Below are 21155 nucleotides of genomic sequence, written 5' to 3' on the forward strand. Positions count from 1 at the left end.
CAAAAAAACTATTTCTAGCAATTACAACCAAAATACAAACGAAAAACTGACGAAAATCGGAAAAAAATACCAAAATCGGATTGCATATGTACAATTTTATGAAACAAAATTACATCGAGGTAGAAAGAAGGCGTTGAGTATAGGAATTATCAAAGAGAAGTTGCCATATAAACTGATTTTTGACAAAAAGACGGTTAAAAGATCCAAAAATGAAGAAATTAATATAAAAAACGTCAAAAATTAACTAAAAAATCAAAAAGTATGTGCCAATTTTCAATTTGAAACGCATTTTCAGGCTCTGCAAAACACTGTGGTATCAATTTCCGAGGTTGACATTTCAATATAGTATCGAATAAATTTTATTTCTACAAGAAATCAAATTAAAAGCAAAAAAATTGGGCCACTTAGACGAAAAAACGGCTAAAAACGGTTATCTATATGTGCAATTCAGTCAAAAACTACTTTTCAAAGTCAAAAAGTCATTCACTAAACGCAGCGCATGATCAAAAAACTTCTCTCGCTTAGCGAAAATCTGTTCAGCAAGACAGCTTTTCTCACTTTCGCTTTTAGGTCAGAATGCCGCGTGAACAAATCTACTTCCTGTAAAAAAAAACCGAGAGAAAACCAATACTCCTCTTCGAGTCGTAAAAACCAAGAGAAGGCCAATAATAGCCCCAGTTATCGCTGTGCGGCTATTAAAAAGTCAAAGAAAACGGCAAATTGATAAACTAATTTTTATTGAAGAATTTTTGATATCGATAATGATCAACACTAAACACCGTCCCTGCCATTTACAAACCCACTGTCTCATCAAACAATGGATCAAAATGGAACAAAAAATTATACACGATGATAGCCGAACCAAGTTTTATAATTTTTAAAGGGTGGAATTTGTAGTTCAAATTAAAAATCGCAAACCAAAGCAGAAATATGTCGAAAAATAACTGTTCATTACGTATGTATGATTAAAAATTACAAACACTTAAAAAGCGATTGAATCGGCTGATATGATCTAGACATCGTTTCGTATCTAACATCAAAAAATGATATGAAGTTACAAAAGGCTGTTTTTATACACTACATAAGAATAGTCACAATTCATCGCCACTTTAAAGCCTGTTGAAATCCGCCCACTTATTTTTCCAGCTGCCCGGGGCCTCTTTCGCCTGGTGACGATTCGCCTTAACCATTGACCTCGCTGATTGCATGTCTAAACTTAGAACCCCACCGCCGCTGTTTTGGATCTGGCTTTCTTGAGGCAGATCCGGTTGGTACTGGATGTTGTTGGAACTACTGGCACCAACCTCTTCGATTGTGGAACCCTGTTGGTGATCAGAAGACGAGGTGCTACCCCGAGCATCGCTCGTAGTCACTTCGACCTCCACATTTTGGTCGTAGCCAATCAGACTAGATCTAGCCTCCTCTTTGTTTGAGGTAGTTTCCTCTTCGTCGTTACTCACTTGCTGCTCTGTTACAAAAACAAAACAAAGAGTTTTGCTCAAAGTAACACATGAGTAATACATGAAAACAATTTCGAGTACTCTATAATTTTATATTTTATAGACTCCATTGATACCACTGTTCTAACAAACATAGTATCTGTTTAAAAACATTCCAAATTCACGAAATCAATCTTAGACCCTTAACTCCCGTTTTGAATTTTCATGCGCCACTTTCCCAAGATATGAATAGATCAAGATCTGAAAACTCTGACCCACATTTTATTTTCCGAAAATGATAATAGTCGATGCAAAAATAGATAGTTCATCGAAATCTGTAGTATACTTTTATATGAAATTTTTATAAGTTCTGTTTTATGATCTAATTACGTTATCATGGGCTCACATCACACCTGGTCAGGTCAGAATTTGATTTTACAATTTCCGATTAATTATCTATTTTTGCATTGACTATTATCATTGTCGGAAAATAAAATGTGGGTCAGTGTTTTCCCTCTATGGGTCAAATGTTTCCCAGTGAACTGAAACTTGGTACACCTTGATAAAATTTGTATGATCTTTACACTTCCTGCAAAATTTGAAACATCGTGCCAAGATCTTGAGATACCAACATTTCATGGTAAATCTTAATAAGATCTTGGAAAGATCTTATCAAGACAGACTAAGAAAATTTCTTGACAGCTCTTGACGAAATCTTCACAAATCTTGATAACACTTATTATCTTTTCTGATAGCTGCTCAACGTATCTCGTCCTCAGAAAAGACATGATAGACTTCTGAGAACTCAACACACTAAATAAAGTTAAGGTAAATTTAACTTAACGTAGTCAAGATAAACTACTGTTGAGATAAAGTTAAGGTAACATTTACCTTAACTTTACCTTAAATTGAGCTAAGGTAAAGATTAAGCTTAACTTTGTTTAGATAAAATTAACTTAAAGTACCCAAAAAAAATTTAACGCTCTGCAGTATATAATTGCATATTTTCAGTAAAACTACAAAAAAAAACAAATAGGTCCTGCATAAGGTGTGTACTATGTACATACCGAGCTTGCACCCACAAAAATTTCACTATACTGGAAAAGATAGGCTCAAGTTTTGGTTAATAAACTAACGGGAGCTGAATTTTTTGCCAATTTTTGATAATTCTTGGTAAATCTTGATAATTGCTTTATTATGAATTCGTGCTAAATCTTGTTTAAAGGTGCTTTTCATTTTTACAACTTGGTATATCTTGCCATGTCATGGTTAATCTCTCTTGGTTATCTTGCAAAGATCTTTTTTCTTGACAGCCATGCAAATATCTTGCAAGTTTGTACAAATCTTGATAATTTCATGGTAAGTACCATGTCAAGATCTTGACAAGATTTAACAAGATTTAGTATATTTCTTATCAAGGTGCACCAAGTTCAAGTTTCAGTTCACTGGGTAAACACTCGTCCGCTCATTCCTAGCTGGTCTGACCAGCTCATTCCTACCAAAAATTCCCACATTTATCTACTTTTGCATCTGGTATACCAATGTTAAAATAATTTTGTTTCCTATTTTTTGGATACTTGAACCAGGATCTTGAAATAACTTTTGTACAAATACGCTTCAAATGACTTTGAGCATAATAAGCATGAAAACTAAAAGCCACGACCAGCATGATACAAATTTTGAGACGGTCTTATAGGATGGAACCATGATTAATATTACATGTAATACGATGTCAACAAGGTAGGGAGCAGCAATACTGAATGGTAAAATTATTTTCGCAAGCAGGAGAGAGAGAATTCAGGATCAAATATACAGCATACTCTTTTATTTGAACAGCTATTAAGACGACTATGAACGAACAGCGGTGTACTGTTGTTTCATTGTTACGTTTAATCAGCACTGGACAATAGAAACACCGTTTGTTCATAAAATGCTACAAAGGGGTAGGACAACTTGAGCTATTCTCTGCTTAAGGGGTATGTTTGTATGTACACCATAGTTGCATAATTGCAGCGTATTTCTAAAATGACACAAGTGCAAAATATGCAAAACTAAGCACGAGTAACTGCTGAGTCAAACGAACATCGAAACTATAAATGACTCGACGCAAAATGAGTCTAAACACAAAACCTTCAAAAACAATCGAAAAGCCATTGAAAAGTGCTTTCATCAGTTAAAAAGAAAAGGTCTCAACTAGAATAAAAAACCTACATCACCTTAGATAATTGGTATACTTTGAATATCAAAAGTAACAAATTTTACGATGTAAAAATTCATTGTTCGCCTTGAAATTACAATTTTGGCACGTTTTGAGAAAAAAGTTTACACCAGTATCCCCCAAAGCTAGTGATCTTGGCTACAAGTGATTTTGAAAAAAAATACACGATGATTCAAGCTCTAAATGACTTGACGCAGCAGAAAAGGTCTAAACCTTCAATAACAAACAAAATGCTATCGCGAAAATATTTCTGAGCGGTTTGAAAAAACCTAATAAATGAATTGAAGTTTTACAGATTTTTTTTTCAAACATAACCGACTAACGTCGGGCAAATCGCTCTCAAACGACCGGCGATCGGTTGGCTTCTGTAGTATCCTTTAGTCAAGCGGTGAGGATTGAGAACCGCCCTTCACGACATTTTAAGTGTTCTCAACAGTTTCAATAGATTGCCTTGCAGGCTAGTAATGCGTACGGCTCTAATAGATCTGCTCAAGCACTTAATGCTGGCTAAACCTGTTTATTCCGTTTGTGCAAGACAAAAGGGTCAGGCAAAAATAAGTCAAGCGAAAAACCAAAAAAGGTGTACAGGACCAATATAGTTGCTAAATTTCGTTTCAGAGCACTTAATTAGCATCACTTAAGCAACCAAATGCAAATCTTTAGGTGGCGAAGAAACGAAAGAATCAGCAACACTGCATTAATAGTGAGTCGGTTTGCAGCTTAAACAACAGAGCTAGCGCAGGAGGGGAGCTAAAGTGGTCAAAAAATCTATTCAAAACAAATTTCAATTTTCATGCTTATTTTATATCAAATCTCAATCTGATGGGTTATTTTCATAGATTTATTAAAAAATTGAAGAAGTCAATTTATTGAATGAGAAGCCATATATCCTCAAAAAATTTATCACATGATTGCGCAAAAATATATAGCTAATGGATAAGAAATGACGTCACATGGGTATGACGGCGCGCGATCAAATGACCTCAACAAAAATAAAAAACAACGAATTAAACAAAATACAACGCTGTGTACAATAATAGCCTCGCTATCGCTTCGCGGCTATTAACAACAAAAATATGAGTTGAGTCAGAAAAAATTGAGGTCGGAAAAAGTCACCAATAACCAATGCATTAAGTTTGAGATTATAAACATAACCGACTAACGTCGGGCGAATTGCTCTCAAACGACCGGCGAGCGTTTGGCTTCGTCAGTAGCTAGCCACGGTTCAGTGAGCCTAGCTTTAACTTAATTGAAGGGGCGTGAGGGGTGCACCGGGGGCTGATGGGGGGCAACGGTGGGAGGGTGGTTTTTGGCTGCACGGGGCCCTTACGGCCTGAACAATGAGCAGAGGTGGGTGAAGTGAGAGGGGGTCTGATGTATGGGGAGTGGGTGTGTTGTTGTAGCGTTGTCGTAGGGGGTGGAGTGGAGGAGGTCAACCTCTAAGAACCGCCCTTCACATGATAAGTATAGTCCTCCAAAACAGTTTATGTGAATCGCATACTTTGAGACTAGTGAGCTGAAAGGCTCTAAGAGCACTTAATGCCCGCTGGGCGCTACCTGTTTATCCCGTTTTTGAGGACGAAAAGTCAAATGGGTCAGACGAAAAATCGGTCAAGCAAAAAATCGCATAAAAGCGACCGACAGGACTAATATAATTGCAACAAACTTCGTTTGAGAGCAATTAAAAAATACTTTTAAGTCTGGGAAACTAAAAAAAATCGAAATTTTGCAAAATCAATCGGCTGAAGAAGACTCATTTCTAAATAGGTTAACAGCCATCAAAGGGACACAAACAAGGGTTTCTCAACGCCTGATAAAAGCAAATGATTCCATCTTCTATTTTTGCTGGAATTCATTCTACGCGTAACCGCAGTGCAATATTTGCACTATGAACAATGAAAGCCATGCGATCGGGTGAGAAAGACCCAAGAGCCCTCTGGCTTACTACTGTTCTTTCTGATGTTGTTTTTGTTGTTGTAGCGGAAAGACTCCGGCACGGGGTGGACGACCTTGACCCCCAATTTGGAGGCCATGTCTAGGTTGCGTAATTGTCTTTGTATCCGCTGCTGATCTGCCGCGGAGGCTAAGAAAGCAACTCTATCAATTATCGGCCCATTTGCAGTGCAAGAAATAAATTCCAAACTATTCTCGAACAGCCACTTTGATTCCAAATTTAGGTCCACTCAATTTTTGTTCTCTTATTCTTTTTTACAAACCAGCGACTCCATTCTCTAAGATTATCTAAGAAATTATGCGGAACAGAACAGACATCAGCTTTCCAAGACCCCTTAGTTTACCCATCATAGATAATATATATCTATATATTTGCCAATTACTCACGTACCATGTTACTACGGTACCCAAAAGAGCCATATATGAACTTACCCCCCCCCCCCCCAAAAAAAAAAATTACCTCTAAAATGCCACAAAAGAAAGGCTTTAGTTACAAGGGGGGTATAATTAGAAAGAACCAAGATGGTCTAAGAGAGGTCTATGGCACCTGCTTCAATAATAGGCGACTCAGACTAAAGCCTTAAAAGTTGAAGAACATCATAAGACTCGAATCTGTAACTCACCTCTATTTTCCTTGTCCTCTTGGCTGCCTTGAGCAGAGTGTGAACTGGTGTTGTGGCTGCTCTGGGCATCATTTGCCTCCCTCTCCGACGATTCCTCTTTATCCTCTACAGCACTCACTACAGCATTGATCGCTTCCTCGTTCTCCCTCGCTTCTTCCTCAGAGTCGTCAGCATTCCCAGGGTAGTCGGGCGGAGGTGCCGCCAATTCCTCCTCACCTTCCCCGGACTCAACCTGTATGCAAAAAAGAACACTTTTAGAAGATTGAATATAGCGATATGGCCTCGAGTGACCCATAAAACCAGTATTTATCGATTTATCCCATCTCTCTTGATTTTGTTTTTGAACTGAAACGCATTTACTACAATGTAATTTGTTGAACTAATTATAAATTCTTTTCCCTCAAATTCTATTCCATTGAAAAAGGCAGGCCAGATGTACAGTCCCAAGTGAAAATATTACTTCAGTTAAAAAAATGAAAAAGTGAATGACAGATGACAGAAAACAGTGAATTAAAAAACATAGCAGAAAGAACACTAAATTAAGCCCCGACTACAACCACGCAGACCTAAAGCAACTTTTGATTTGCCCATGCAGCCAACAAAAAGTGCAGAAAAGCTCAAAAAAGTTTTGTATCGTTACCAACCCAAAAATAAAATTTTCATCAGAACATAGCCGGCAAAAGGTCGGAAAACAGTCGCCGTTAACCCAAGTGATGAACATCGAGATTAAAACAGAAAAACAAAAACTGACTAATGTCGGAAGAATTGCTCTCGAACAACACGCGGGTGGGAAAACATTTGACCACGCCGGGATTTGAACCACAGACATCCCGATCTCTAACCAGAAGCACTGCCCACTCGGCTATCAGCCCTTTCTTGTTGCTTTGCTGCAACCGACTTTATATTAGCAAGAAGCTTTACTTCGGTGTGAGCGCAAAAGAGATCGCTCGAAAATGAAGAACAAAAGCGTGAAAAAGTCACTTTAGAAGCCAAAGAATGTTCTAAAAGAAAAGCGCAAAAACGGTCAAGCAAAAAATTAGCATAAAAAGACCAGCACGTTTACAATAATTGCTATGAACTTCGTTCAAAAGCAATTAAACAAAAAGATACAAATTGTGATCATTTTTCTATGTACCAAAAAGTGTTGACGAAGTTTCAGTTAGATTCTATAATTATACTTATTTTGGCTTCCAAACTGAAGTTTATTAGGTTTAAATACTAATGCCAGCTAGAAGCCGTTCTGATGAACATAAAGATAACCTTATGCACTATTACTTAATGACTGGCCTTTATCAGTTTATCTCGTTTCTTTTGATTTTGCTCTGTTGACCGAATCACCTCATAGCGTAAATTGATTGTGTATATTAAAAGCATTTAAAATCAATTGACTTGAAACAATGCGTGAGTTAAGTCAGGAATCAAACCTGAAAATCGTACCTTATGTAAAATGAAAAAGTGATCAAAAGGTAAAGCTAAATAAAAACATAGCAGAACAAGTCCTGAAATTCAATCAAAAGAACTGAAACATAGCCCGCAAATTGCCGGAAAATAGCCGCCGTTGACCCACTTGACGCACATTGGGATTCAAACAGAAAAAGATAAAAAATGACAGCATTTTTGTAAGTGAAAATTTTTTTATTTGGTCTGTAAATTCTGCATATTTGGTTCGATTCTAAAATTACACTTAATTCAACTTCTAAATTGAACGTTATTAAGCATAATACTAATACCAGCTAGCAATCGCTTTAATGAACTTTGATAATCTAATTCTCAATGACCGGACTTTATCGGTTTATCCCGTCTTCTTCGATTTTGATCTTTTGACTTAGACAGTATTCACCAAATTGCGTAATTCAATGCATAAACAGAACTTAAAATCAATTCAGTTGAAACAGTGGGTGAGGTTAAGTCAGAAGTCAACCGTGAACATTTTGCCTTGTAGCACGAAAAACGTGATCAAAAGGTAAAGCGAATTAAAAAAAAGGAGAGCGCCTGAATAGCCGTTGAGAGGCTGAAGGTGGCTATTAAAAAATGACCAAATTGATTGTTGTACAAACAGATTCTTAAAAAGAGAACTATTTTGAACAGATTTTGTAGTTATGGATATCCCTGTTTCTTTCTGAGAGAATGCATGGGCTAGTATCAACGCCAAAACGCGTTCGAGGTGTTAACGAAGACTTAGAAGAAAAATCAAGTAGCGGGCATCCAAAATTGGGCGTTATGGGGTTATCTCGTTGCAATTTTGATTTTGTATTTCGATACTGATTCTCTTCACATTAGATTGCTTTGCTGAGCAAAAGCTATTCAAAAGCACTTTAAGCAGAATGAGCGAAGAATGAAACTAACCTAGAGAAGATTTATACGAAATGTTGAACAAGCTGTGAACTAAGATATAGCAAAAACTTTTAGTTAAAAGAAATATGACCTGACAAATGACCTGACAAATAACACTTTTACAGCAATATTAAACTAAATCAGCCAAAAAAACATGACCCTAAATGAGCAAAAAAGAATCTATAATAGAAAAAATTCGTTTCCAAGATCTCCAGTTTTGCGAGAAAAATTTTTTAACACCTTATGAAAATACTTACCCTATGCATCCTTAGAATGAGTTAACGATACAGCAACTAAGTGGGAATTAATGACAGACAACTAAAAATTGAGGCAAAAACAAAGAAAACTGGCAGAAATTAGAAAATTAAAGAAAACTGAAACAATTCTCAGTTTATGAAAAAGTTAGCTAGATCTTGAAGCAAATAAAATGACCGAAATAAGCCTCACTAAAAGGCCTATGTGAAATGTAATTCTTGAAAGACAGCAACAAGACAAGAGAAACAACAAAATGCAAGACTAAAAACTTGCAATTTTTTAAGTGAAAAAATCAAAATATCAACTTCTATAAACGTCTGCATTTAATTAGATGCAGTTTCTTCCTCATTAGCAAACAAAGAAATCTGTCAAAAATGCGACCAATTAAGACCACAAAACTAAAACCAATTTCGCAAAATACAAAGACCTGGCTTCTACTTTTTGGTCATTAACTGTAAAAAACCGAAAGCATTAGCTACGCACTGATAGAATTTTTTTTCAATTAAATAAATCTTCATTAGCAACAAAAGAGACCTGTCACTATTGAGAATTATTGATTAGACAGCAACAACTACAATAAATACATGCAAAACTCCAAAGTTCAACATTTTTGAATACAAACAGCTTAGAATTCCAAGAAACTAACATCTATGACCTCTAACGATAAACACAATTCATTTATTCATACTTAGCAATTGATGAGAACTGTCATTAATGAAATTAAGACAACAAAGTGACAGAAAAAATCATAAAGTAAAAAAACGACAAAATTTCGTGAAAACAATTAGTTTCCAATTCAGAGCAATCAATAGCTTCAAAACGAAGAAATTAAATCAATAAAAAAATCTCTAATAGAAACCCATGAGACATGTTTTTAAGCTACTAAACGATAAGACAAGGAAAAGTTCGACAAAAACACGAAAAACTCAAAAATTCACTAAAAATCTTTGAAAATCTTCAAGCTATGAATTTAAACCAGTATATTTTTTAGGTCTTATTAACAACCATCAAAACCTGTTATTACTGATACTAGCAGACAGGACATGAGTAATATTCAATAAGGGGGCAAATTCAAACATTCACAAACATTTTGAGACTACAAAAAGAGTCAGTAATAAAAGACTAGGGCTGCTCATTGATTAAATCAGGCAATTGCCAACAGGCACAATTAGACTACATATGTATCACTTTAATTGCACTCAGAAGAAATTCTGAAAACAGAAATTGAAGCAAAGAGAAAAATCTCGGAAAAACTGAAAAATTGTTCAAACACCAATTTGTCACTCCACTCTTAAAGAGAGTTTGGAAAAAACCAAGCCTCAGACCCACTCGATATTTCTCTCCCTTATAACTTCAGTAAGACTAAAATCACCCGCTAATTTGATTTCTCATTGACGTGAAAATGCCGAAAAAAGTGCCGAAAATGTAATTTGACTTCTCATTGACGTGAAAATGCCGAAAAAAGTGTAAACAAATCTTATGCAAGAAAATGTAAGAACGAAAATGTAAGAAAATGTAAATGTAAGAATCTTATGTAAGAATCTTTTTTCGTTCTTACATTTTCTTGCATAAGATTTGTCCACACTTTTTTCGGCATTTTCACGTCAATGCCGAAAATGTAAAGAAAATGTAAGACTTATGTATTTTCATACATATGTATGAAAAATACATAAGTCAAATGCCGAAAATGTAAGAAAATGTAAGAATCTTATGTATGAAAATGTAAGAAAAGGCCACATAAAGACAGTCCAAATACTTCGGATTGTAAAAACATAGCAGAACTCATCCTGACACAATTAAAAAAATATTTCCAATGACTAAACAAAAAAACACAGAACTAGAAGGGACTAGAAAAATGGTTAAAAAAACCATTCAGAAAAAAATCACAAATAAAAAAAATCGAAAAAACAGCAAAATTAATATCAAATATCCTCATATGAACAAAAAATCATTAGCGAAAAAGAAAAATTTTGTTTAAACAAATTTCTCTTTACTTTAAAAGTAGAGGAATAATTTTACGCCACAAAACTACTTGCGTCTTCGCTCCACTTCCTGATTCGGCGTGACAAAATCTTCACTTCAATTTATCTTCAAAAGTCAAGAGAAAGTGTGAAAAGATCTTAAAAAAACAAGAGAAAGTAGTAAAAACCACAAAAACTGCAGAAAAGATTTCCATACAATGAACACTAAATAAGCTAAAAAATACTAATTTATATTCTTAAAGGCACAAAAAACAGTAATTGAAAAACTTGAAATTAAGCAAAAAATTGTTTAAATTTAATGTTTACTTCAACCAAAACAAACTCCAATTGATAATAACCAAACTAGAATGACATAAAAAACCAAATGAATACTAATTGCAACTAAAAAATTACCCCTGAAAACAGAACTTTAAAAGGGCACAAAAACCGATTAAAAAGCGTTAAAACGGCGAAATCACAAAAATAGCTTAAGATTGATATAAAATTTTAATACATGCTTGTGATGGTCCAAAAACCTTTCCAAACAAACAATTACATATTAATATGGGTCGAACGATCGCTTTACCCGCAAAAGTAAAGTCAAAACTAAAATACTGCTTCAAAAAATCCAAACGTGATCAAAATGTTCCGCTCGTTTAGCAACAATTTTTTCGCACAAACTTTTCTCACTAGCTCTCTCTCTCAAAATCGCAGTATGAACTCAAAATCACTCTCTTCTCTCTGCTCTTTAATTCGTTCGGCCGTTTCACTTAAACACTTAGTTTGAACGTGCGGCATTGACTTTTACATCATATTTTGAAAACACTCAAAAACATTATTAATCATGCTCCAATATGCTCCATTAATCATCCTCTTCGGTTCCAGTAGTAAAAAAGACAGCGCCTCAATAAAAACTAAATGGTTTGAATTGTAAAAAATAGGAGCGGTATAATAGCCGGCTGAGAAGATGAGGGAGGGTATTAATCAAAAAACCAAATCGGTTGAGAGACAATTTTGCGAAAGACACGACCGCAATATAATTACCTTTAACTTCAATCCAAAACAGCTGAAATTAGCCGGCAGATTGCCGGAAATTAGCCGCAATAGGCACTTGTGGCCTACAATGAATTCAAACAACTAAAGAAATAAGATTGACAGATCGACCACCAGCTTTTTAATAGACAACTGACTTTTTGGGTTAGATTAGCACTGTCATTTTCATGAGACATATTTGCTCTACAAGGAAAAAGCCCTAATGGAGCATTTTCAAAATTAATATTCGATAATAAAACTCAACTCTCTATTATTCAGGAAATCGGGCATGTAAGTTTGGCACTACTTAGATGCACACTATTGACCTTTAATTAGTAAATGTTCATAAAATTCAAAGTTCCATAATGAGTTCAGAAGTCACTTTTTTGAGTGAGGCATGTCACGCAATTGACCTAAAAGCAGAAATGACGTCACAACCACAAATTTTAACCGCAAAGCAGTAGAAGCCACAAAGTCATTGAAAAAGTCAATTCCAAGAAGTTAGGGTAAGACAAAACAAAAATATGTTCGACGAAGTAAAAAAAACATAGCAGGACAAGTCTTGACAAACAATTCAAAGAATTTTCATTGACTAAACAGAAACTAGACCTAGAACGGACTATGAATGATTTGGGAAAACCATTTAGAAAAAAATGTGATCCAAAAAATCGAAAAAAGAGTAATAATCAAAGTGAAATTGCCGAATGTGAACAAAAAAACCACTAGAGAAAGCAAATTTTTGTTCAAACACCGTTTTCTCACTCTACTTTAAACTTAAAGAGAATATTCCGCGCCGCAAAACTACATGCTTTTTCGCTCCACTTCCGGTTTCGGCGTGATCAAAATCACAACTCAAATTTTACTTCAAAAATCATGAAAATGTGTTAACAGATCGTAAAAAAAGACAGCGCCCCAATACAATTCAAATTCTTTGATTGTAAAAAACATAGCAGTGCAAATTCCGCTGTACGATTCAAATAATTGTCATTGAACAATCAAACGACTAGACCTAGAGCGGACTATGGATGAATTGGTAAAACCGTTTCCAAAAAGAATCAGGTCAAAACATTTAAAAAAAACTGAAAAACAATGTAAATGCCGCATGTGAACAAAAAACCACTAGCGAAAAAGAGAAAAACTAGGCCTAGAATGAACTATGAATAAATTGGGAAAACCATTTAGAAAAAAATCCGATCCAAAAATTTGAGAAAACGGTAAAAATCAAAGTGAAGTTGCCGCATTTGAACAAAAAACCCACAAGCGAGAAAGCGAATTTTTGTTCAATCGCCGTTTTCTCACTCTACATTAAAATTAGAGTTAAAAAATTCACGCCGCAAAACCACTCGCTTTTTCGCTCCACTTCCTGTTTCGGCGTGACCAAAATCACTACTCCAATTTGACTTCAAAAATCATGAAAATGTGTGAACAGATCTTAAAAAAGACAGCGCCCTAATACAATTCAAATTCTTTGAATTGTAAAAAAATTAGGAGCGCTATAATAGCGGCCTGGAATTGCTGACGCGGCTATTTAAAAAAAACAAATATTACAATCATAGAAAATTTAAACTCAATTATGTTCTGAAACTATACACATAGAAGATAGCCATCAATGAGGGCAATCAATAGAAATGTTTACAAAGATTCCAAAATTGTTATCATAGCTGGTTATTCACCATTTACGCCATCAAATTTCGAAAAGCACTGAATTATCAAACTCATCTTAATCCATTCCGCTCAGACAGAAAAGTACTGATCAAAGATGAAGTTTCACAAGAAATAATGAGAGCTATCAAAATGCTTCAAATTTTGGTTACACTATTACTAGCATGTCAAGGTAAAGTGCTAACCGTTTCCCGTTCTTCCTCCATTGGCACTGAACTCAGGTCAACAGGTTCTCCCCTTTTGTCTAAAACAAAGATAACATTCTTTTTATGCTCCCTCCCAAACCACGAATTTGTTTATTCATTGGAAATTAGTGAAAGGTATCGAAAAAATTTTACCAGGAGGTTGTATTCGCCATAGCGGAAAAACGCTAACGAAACTGAGGCCTTGAGTAACTGCAAAAAGGCAATAACAACAGTGTGTAATATCTTTTTGAAATAAACAGCTGCATAAACTGTTTTGTTGTTTAGACTACATTTTTATTCCACTCTTGTACCTCCACAGTAGACACGTAAACAGTTACATAAACTCGGAACAATAATCACGAAACAGTATTATACAGCTGTTCGAATTTTTTTTTCAAGAGTTAATGTGGATAAGTTGTGTCGCGGTTGTTATCCCAACGAGTTAAATAGTTAATACTAATATCTATTAAACAGCTCTTGAGATTAAAACTTAGAGCAGGAAAGCACTAAAATTACACTTACAGAAGTTAAAGAAAACTTTTGCACAGGATTCTGGGGAGTGAATGGTCAACAACTGAATAGATCCCTATTTCAATTAAAGTCTATTAACTATAAAAATAAAAAAAAGCACCAATACAGCTTAATTAGTTCTTTTTTCTTTTGCTTTTTGAGCCCCCTCACCCCGCCTTATAAGCATGATATTGCACTGTTAGTACAGAAAAATCACTGAACTGGGCGGAGAGACCTAATTACACCGTAGTTGTCACAAAAAAGTCATTCGCCAATTCTTACGAACCATAACCAGAGCATTATAATAGCAATTTTCGTATACCAACCGTTTCGTATGGCCACAAATACACCTACCCAACTGGTATGCAAAGTATGAACACTTTTTAAAAGCATGAAAAGTCTAATTAATCTCTGATACGCATTAAATGAACAAACAAAAATACCATACCGCAGTTTGTTTGACGCCAACTAAGTCGCTCTGCGGTGAAACTCGCTGCAATTTTGATCAACTCGCTTTACTGATAAATTAATAATCTCGAACCATAAAGAGCTATTTGTTGTTTATATTACTAACTGGTACTTAGGCAAGAATTTAATAAGAGTTTAATAAGTTTTAGCACTTTTTATATCACTGACCATTTTCACGCCGATAACATAGCAAAGTTTACATCAATATCACTAAAAAAGGCATCCACACATCAAAATATACACATAACTAACCGACTAGAGAAGAATTGACCATTTATGTGAATCGGATATCGATCGTAAAACGAATGAACTGAACTAACAGACAGAAATCACGCCGTGAAAAAAGGACAAAAAACTAAAACAAAATCAACTAATTTTGTAACTTACATAATCATTGCACTTGCAAAGCTCTCAAATATCATGGAGCGGAAACGCGAGCAAGATGGCAATGCAAAACGTCAGAATACGTGGTTTCAGTTAGCGGCTTTCTATAAAAAAAATAAACCTAGTCTAGGTTCATTGATATGCATAGAATATCTGACAAATTGCCAAAAATAGCACATACAGACTCAAATATTTAAAAAATCGGTTTTTCTATTATAGTGTAAAACTGTCCTCAAATACCTTTTAACCAGGGTGAGATATTTATACTTGACTTTATTTCTCCAATTAAAGGAAGCAAAAGTCAACCAGTGAGAGACGAAAATTCATTTTACGTGTTTTTTGTGTTAAAGTGTTGCTAAAACCCACTTTTGTGTTGCATTACCTCAAAAACACTTCTGTAGTGCTAAAACGTACAAAATAGCTCATTTTCAAGCTTCATAATTTTCTAGCCCATTAAATCACAAAAACAAACATGACAGCTTGCCAAGACAAATTTCTTGGAAAATTTAAAGAAGAAAATTTCTGCTTCTAAAAAGCCATATCTGCGTAATGTTCATGTTCTAAAAGGGGTCTCGGTACGAACAGAGCGATCACATCTCTGCTATTTGCATTTATCCACTAATCTAACAGATCAGATCTTTTTCCGGTGGCGCACTTCGCTTCAAACGATCAGCAACAATAATATTTAGTTAAATATAACCGACCATTGTCAGAAGAATTGTCTCAAAACGACTAGCGTGGTCCTGGATTTTGATTTTGCTAGCTGAAGAAGTTATCTTTACGGGACAAGCGGGTACAGATGAGAGGTCCAAATTTATTCAAAAGAACAAATTCACACTTTGCAGGATGAATTTCTGCTTCTACAGCAGTGGAACCTATACTTCAAGCCTCAAGAGAGATGCATAGAGACTTTAATAACATCGGGATTTAGCTGCGTATCATATTTCTGATAACAAAAATTTAATTGATCACACAAAAAGTGAAATGGCATAAAATAGCAGGTATAATACTGGAAACCAGTCGAATCATGCAAATTGGACTGTAGAGCAAAAATGACCAAAGCAGACAAATCAATACAAAATAAAAAAACAGAATCTATATTGCCTGAATTTACTACAAAGTAAAAAAAAAACATAAATTTCTCACTTTTCAATAAACAAAACAATACTACGGACAGTTCAATGTGAGGGCAGGGTAAATGAAGAATAATGCAGTGGGCCTGAGACAAGGTTCAATTCGGTGGGGGAGGGCTTATTTCTATGTAGTGGTGAGGCAGCGGAATTTCTGCGATGGGGTTAGAACTTTTCAATATGACATCAAATTCTCTGGAATAGAAACAACGTTCATTTCGTGGGCAGTAAAACTAAGCAACGCGTAGAAAGCCAATATCTCCCTTAGAGTCGTAAAAATACCAACGGGACCTAAATCATGGCTGTAAACACTGTCTGAGAGTAATCTAAAAAGGACACTAAACGTACTAATAAGTTGCGAAAATACGACACCATGCTCCAAAAAATGATCAATCCCGCATTGTAAAAAACGTCTTCATGATCATTCGTAGTCACAAGGCTAAGCGGCCATTCCAACATTAATAAATACCTCACAATCCTAATTTGTACTGGTAGCTTAAAAAACACACATTGCCAACACGTAACCCTGAGTGCCAGGAGGCACGTGCTATAAAAACTAACTTTAAAACAACATGTCAATGTTGATTTGATAGATATAATTCAATGGTTAGGAAATGGTTTTTCTGGGCAGCAAAAGAAGATTTGTAACGCAAATCTCGAAACATTAGAACTGTTGCCAAGAAACAACAGCGGGTAAAGGGTACCCAGGCACATCGTGCCAAAAGGAACTCGATTGCTAGGGTCTCTTTTAAAACACCAACAACACTGCCGTCAGTGAAGCAAGCTGATTAGCTTGGTTCTCTGACATCCAGCCACAGCACCATACATTCAATATTAACTGAAGGCGAAACACCGCACACACTGGTTGACGAAACACCGCACACACACAACTTATCGAGTGAGAATCAAACAAAGAAATTGAAGATCTTTAAAATTTTTGAAGATACTCCTGCAACTGTAGCTACATGAACAGAATGAACTGCAAAACTACGTATCACAGTGTTCCGTAGAGAGATTTTCGCGTCAAAATTTTGTCAAATGTGACATCAATTCGTTTTTATAATTCGCAATTTTGTCTTCGGGAATTACATCAATAGTTGGATCTTTTCCGTTTGTCCCCCCAGCTTAGTGAGCACATATTATCTGTACCCCCAGACGCCCGTGCCATATTTTAACATAATGATTTACTGTGTAATGGCACCTGCTCTGTAACTGGGGTGCGCATAACGTACTGGGGGGGCACAAACGAAAAAGATACAAATAGTTTTACCTTTAATGCAAACGAGTAATTAAAAGACCATTAAAGAGCTGTTCTTCGATTTAAAGAGCGGTTCTTCGAGTAATTAAAAGACCATTAACGTGCTGTTCGTCGAACTTTTAAAATTTGAAAAATGGTAGCTCACTTAACATGTGAATAAGGACACAAATGATGTAATTAATTACGTTTCATTCATGAGAGCAAACAGAGGCTTATTTTTGAATTTTGGGATTTTTTCTGCTACCCCTCCCCCAGTCCTATATAGCCAAAATTTATGCACCCCCAATCTGAAAATTTTGCTTATTATCATAATTACTTGCGTGGTATATTATATCAACAACCATATTTGCAACAATTATCGAGAAAATCACAGCAGTAGACATCTCCTTTGCAAAGCATATAATTGATGTGTACGTTATACAAAGTGAGTTATTGCTATGTACATATTAATTTCATACCTCCACTCTGTTAGCATTTTCTAAATGCATATTCTCACGTATTCATACGCAATAATTCAAATACATACACGATGTGTATGAAAAGGGGCGCTTAATAAATTACTGGGGGGGGGTGCGGAAAAGATCCAATTGTTCTGTTTCCACGGAGCAAAACATTAATCTGCGTCTCTAGCAGCACAATTCGGGTCCAAACAAGTTTAACTATATTCAAGGGAATCCTCTGACTATTCGAGCTTCTCGTTTTCGACTTCGAGCTCCTATTACGGCGTCTTCAGTATACTATTTATTATGGATTGCTTTAACGGCATTTTTTGTGCAACAACTTACAAAATAGCGCAACGAAGAGCTATCCGTGGTCGCAATCCCCCCCGTCAGGGAGCGGCCATGGAGATACCGAATGAATCCCAACCGCAGACCATAGATAATCAAGCAACGACAATTACCTAATTCGCCATATCTTTCATTTGTTGCACTTTAAATTTGAACCAATCAAATTAATTGGCCAATCATATTCAAGCATTCGGATCTGATTATAATTTTTCTCATTCAGCTCCGCTCCCTTTCGGCTAATTCCTAGCCCCCCCCCCCCCCCCCCCACACACACACACACACACACACACACCCTCTATATCTATACAATATACTTTATACACACATTGAAAGTTTGGTGTACAACAGATCAATTTCGGAGAAATGTTCATTTTAGCGACAGATTAAAAACATATACTGACTAACGTCGAACAAGTTGCTCTCGAACAACAGGCGGGGCGATTTAATTCAGTGAAGGCTGTAGCATATAAAATTTTTCATGGGTGCAAAAAAATTCCGACGAATCAGCTGTGTTAACAAACCTTGTTGGCCATATACAGCATCGGCGAAGGCGGGTTTTCTCTTCATTTGCGAATAAAAGTGTTCATCGGCTTCGCGGTCAACAACCAAGAGCCAAGCAGAACTTCCTCCTCTCTTTATTAGGTTGACCACATCCAAATGGGGCTTGTTATCGACATAGTATCCGTTCACTCCAATTAATCTGTCATCTAGTAAAAAATTGCGTTTTTTAAGATTTTGAATTAAAATATTGAACAAAAACGAAAAACACTAAGAAATAAAAGTTCAATTAAAAAGAACCCTCCGTTCGTAAAAGGCATTCTCTAAATTCATGGTAGGCATGTCAACTCCTATCCTCTTATTTCGATGCCGTCAGTAATCAACATTTGCGAAGTGCTCGTCACGCAGAATAAATGCTCAATATATTTGAATTTATTGTCAGTACAAAAAACGGGCCTTTCCCATTATAGCCCCCCCCGCAGCTTAGTAGTCAGATAACCTATAGCCCCCCCCCCCAATCATGGTAATCATACCATAATGGTGGGGGGGGGGGGGCTATAATTTCATGGGGGGGGGGGGGGGGGCTATAATGGGAAAGTCCCAAAAAAACATCGAAGCTTACTCGCAAATGTTTTAAAATCTCTCATTTGACTCGATAAGTAGCCATGACTAACCTTGTTTAAGTCCTCCGTATTGAGCAGGAGATTTTGCATCCACAGCTTTGATGACGTGATAAAATGTTCTATGCGGACTAATGGGTTCCTCATTACTTTCGGGAGCTTCGCCATGAAGGTTAAAACCATAACCACGCTCGCCTTTTTCTAAATAGCAGTATCGAGGAGCGAAAGACATTCTAATCTGAAGACAAAATTTTCTACAACCAGATGTAGCAGAGCTAAAAACATCTACACCCGTGTGTGTCACGAAAAACAATTCAACTTCTATTCATTTTAAACTATCGATCCATTTATAATATAATAAAATTATAATATAATAGATATCCTTCGCCTGGCGGGCAAAAAAAGACAAATTAAAAAAACTTTGTGGGTATCGTATTAGGATGCTTTTGTACAGCCTTCAGAGAGCAACAAGGCAATTTGGCTTCACTTGATTGGCAAATAATTAAATATTAGTAGTCGTAAATAGAATACTTTCAGAACTTCACAATTCGAAGTTTATAAATAGCCAGAACCAAAATAAATGGAAGGGCCGCCCGTTACTGAAGAATACTTCTCAATAAAGCTTAAAAGAAGCAAATGGAGTCAAACTGGGAATTAATTGAAAACAATACCATAATAACAATGGAATTAACATATTTAATTAGGTTGCGTGCCTCTGCAGACGTCACTTCAAAACTTTGGTTTCACATCTCGAACCAGTTTTCAATAATCACCAGAAGTTCTCAGTGACTTTTAGCAGAGCCACAACCTCTACTTGAGATTCCCATGAAAAAATGAAGATTGCGAATGTAAGTTTGCAAATGCGAATTCATCCTGAAAAACTGTAACAAATAGAATACGCAAAAAAGGCAGAAGTCCAAAACCTCGTCGATTACTTTTTCAAACTACAAAAAACCCATTTTTAGCTGCAAACATTTCTGTGCCTTGTGTAATATTTCAGAATGACGAGCGTGGTGGTGCTGTTATTCCAACATTTTACGAAAAATAGATGCACCTACATAAGTTCAGCGTGCTAGTGAAGTATAAAGAAATCCACTGGGAAAAACAATGACCTAAATACTCTCGATGTTGCCTAGAGGCATCAAGAAATCATTGACCGCGGAAAAAAATTAAGTTATATTGGGCAAAAACAAGCACAAACCCTTATCAAAGAGATTGGTTTATTAGGAAATCTTGATTATTTCAAGCCTCCGCAGTAAATATAGCGATTCTATCAATAATTTCGATTGCTTTCAATCTATTACAATTTGTTGCTTTAAGACGTCTAAAACGAAGTATGTATCAAAAATATCTAAAGCGAAAAAGGTACATAGACACATGACTTTTCCTTGGGAAAACTTCTTCCAGAAATCTATCAATAAAATTACATTATACACACACATCAGCTGCGACAAAAGTAAAACAAAAGACAGACAGCATTAGAACATAAACAACTAATGGCGAAAGTAGATGAGTAAAACAAACAGCCTCCCTTCAATCACAGCTCCCATTGAAGCAGTAAGTTTCATGCCGCCCAAGTGTCCTTAAGCCTCGAATGCTTTTTGTCCATAGATATTATGTCAGCGTAGCTGTCCTTTTCCGGCAGAGGGCTTCAAAGTAAGTTGTTTCATCTCTTTTAAAGATGCTGGGCTGGCTCCACCTGTGCATGCGAAGAAAAGTGGACAAAATATTGCTTTCCAACATCAATTACTTTTTGTTCATATATGTTCTTTTTAATAGATTCATCATGAGATTTAAGGCTTCGCTACTGCTTTCAGGTCAACTTTTTGCCAGCGGC

The 21155-nt window shown here is 35.9% G+C and overlaps 1 protein-coding gene across 2 annotated transcripts; it reads right to left on the minus strand.

Annotated features, from left to right (window-relative positions):
- Nucleotides 1-664: 664 nt before the first annotated feature.
- Nucleotides 665-19552, minus strand: LOC142352977 (uncharacterized). 2 transcript variants are annotated; one of them, XM_075405142.1, is made up of 5 exons: nucleotides 19373-19552; nucleotides 18722-18907; nucleotides 13663-13721; nucleotides 6234-6465; nucleotides 665-1468 (listed from the first exon to the last, which is right to left on the minus strand). In XM_075405142.1, exons 1-5 carry the CDS (start codon nucleotides 19548-19550, stop codon nucleotides 1110-1112), a joined length of 1014 nt encoding a protein of 337 aa, XP_075261257.1. In that variant the 5' UTR covers nucleotides 19551-19552; the 3' UTR covers nucleotides 665-1109. The 2 variants fall into 2 exon arrangements, with proteins under 2 accessions (XP_075261257.1, XP_075261258.1); XM_075405143.1 differs by lacking the exon at nucleotides 665-1468 and adding an exon at nucleotides 5524-5740.
- Between the last annotated feature and the right edge of the window lie 1603 nt (nucleotides 19553-21155).

Source organism: Convolutriloba macropyga, chromosome 14 (assembly GCF_964194025.1).
Source record: "Convolutriloba macropyga chromosome 14, txConMacr16.3, whole genome shotgun sequence".
Taxonomy (NCBI): domain Eukaryota; kingdom Metazoa; phylum Xenacoelomorpha; order Acoela; family Convolutidae; genus Convolutriloba; species Convolutriloba macropyga.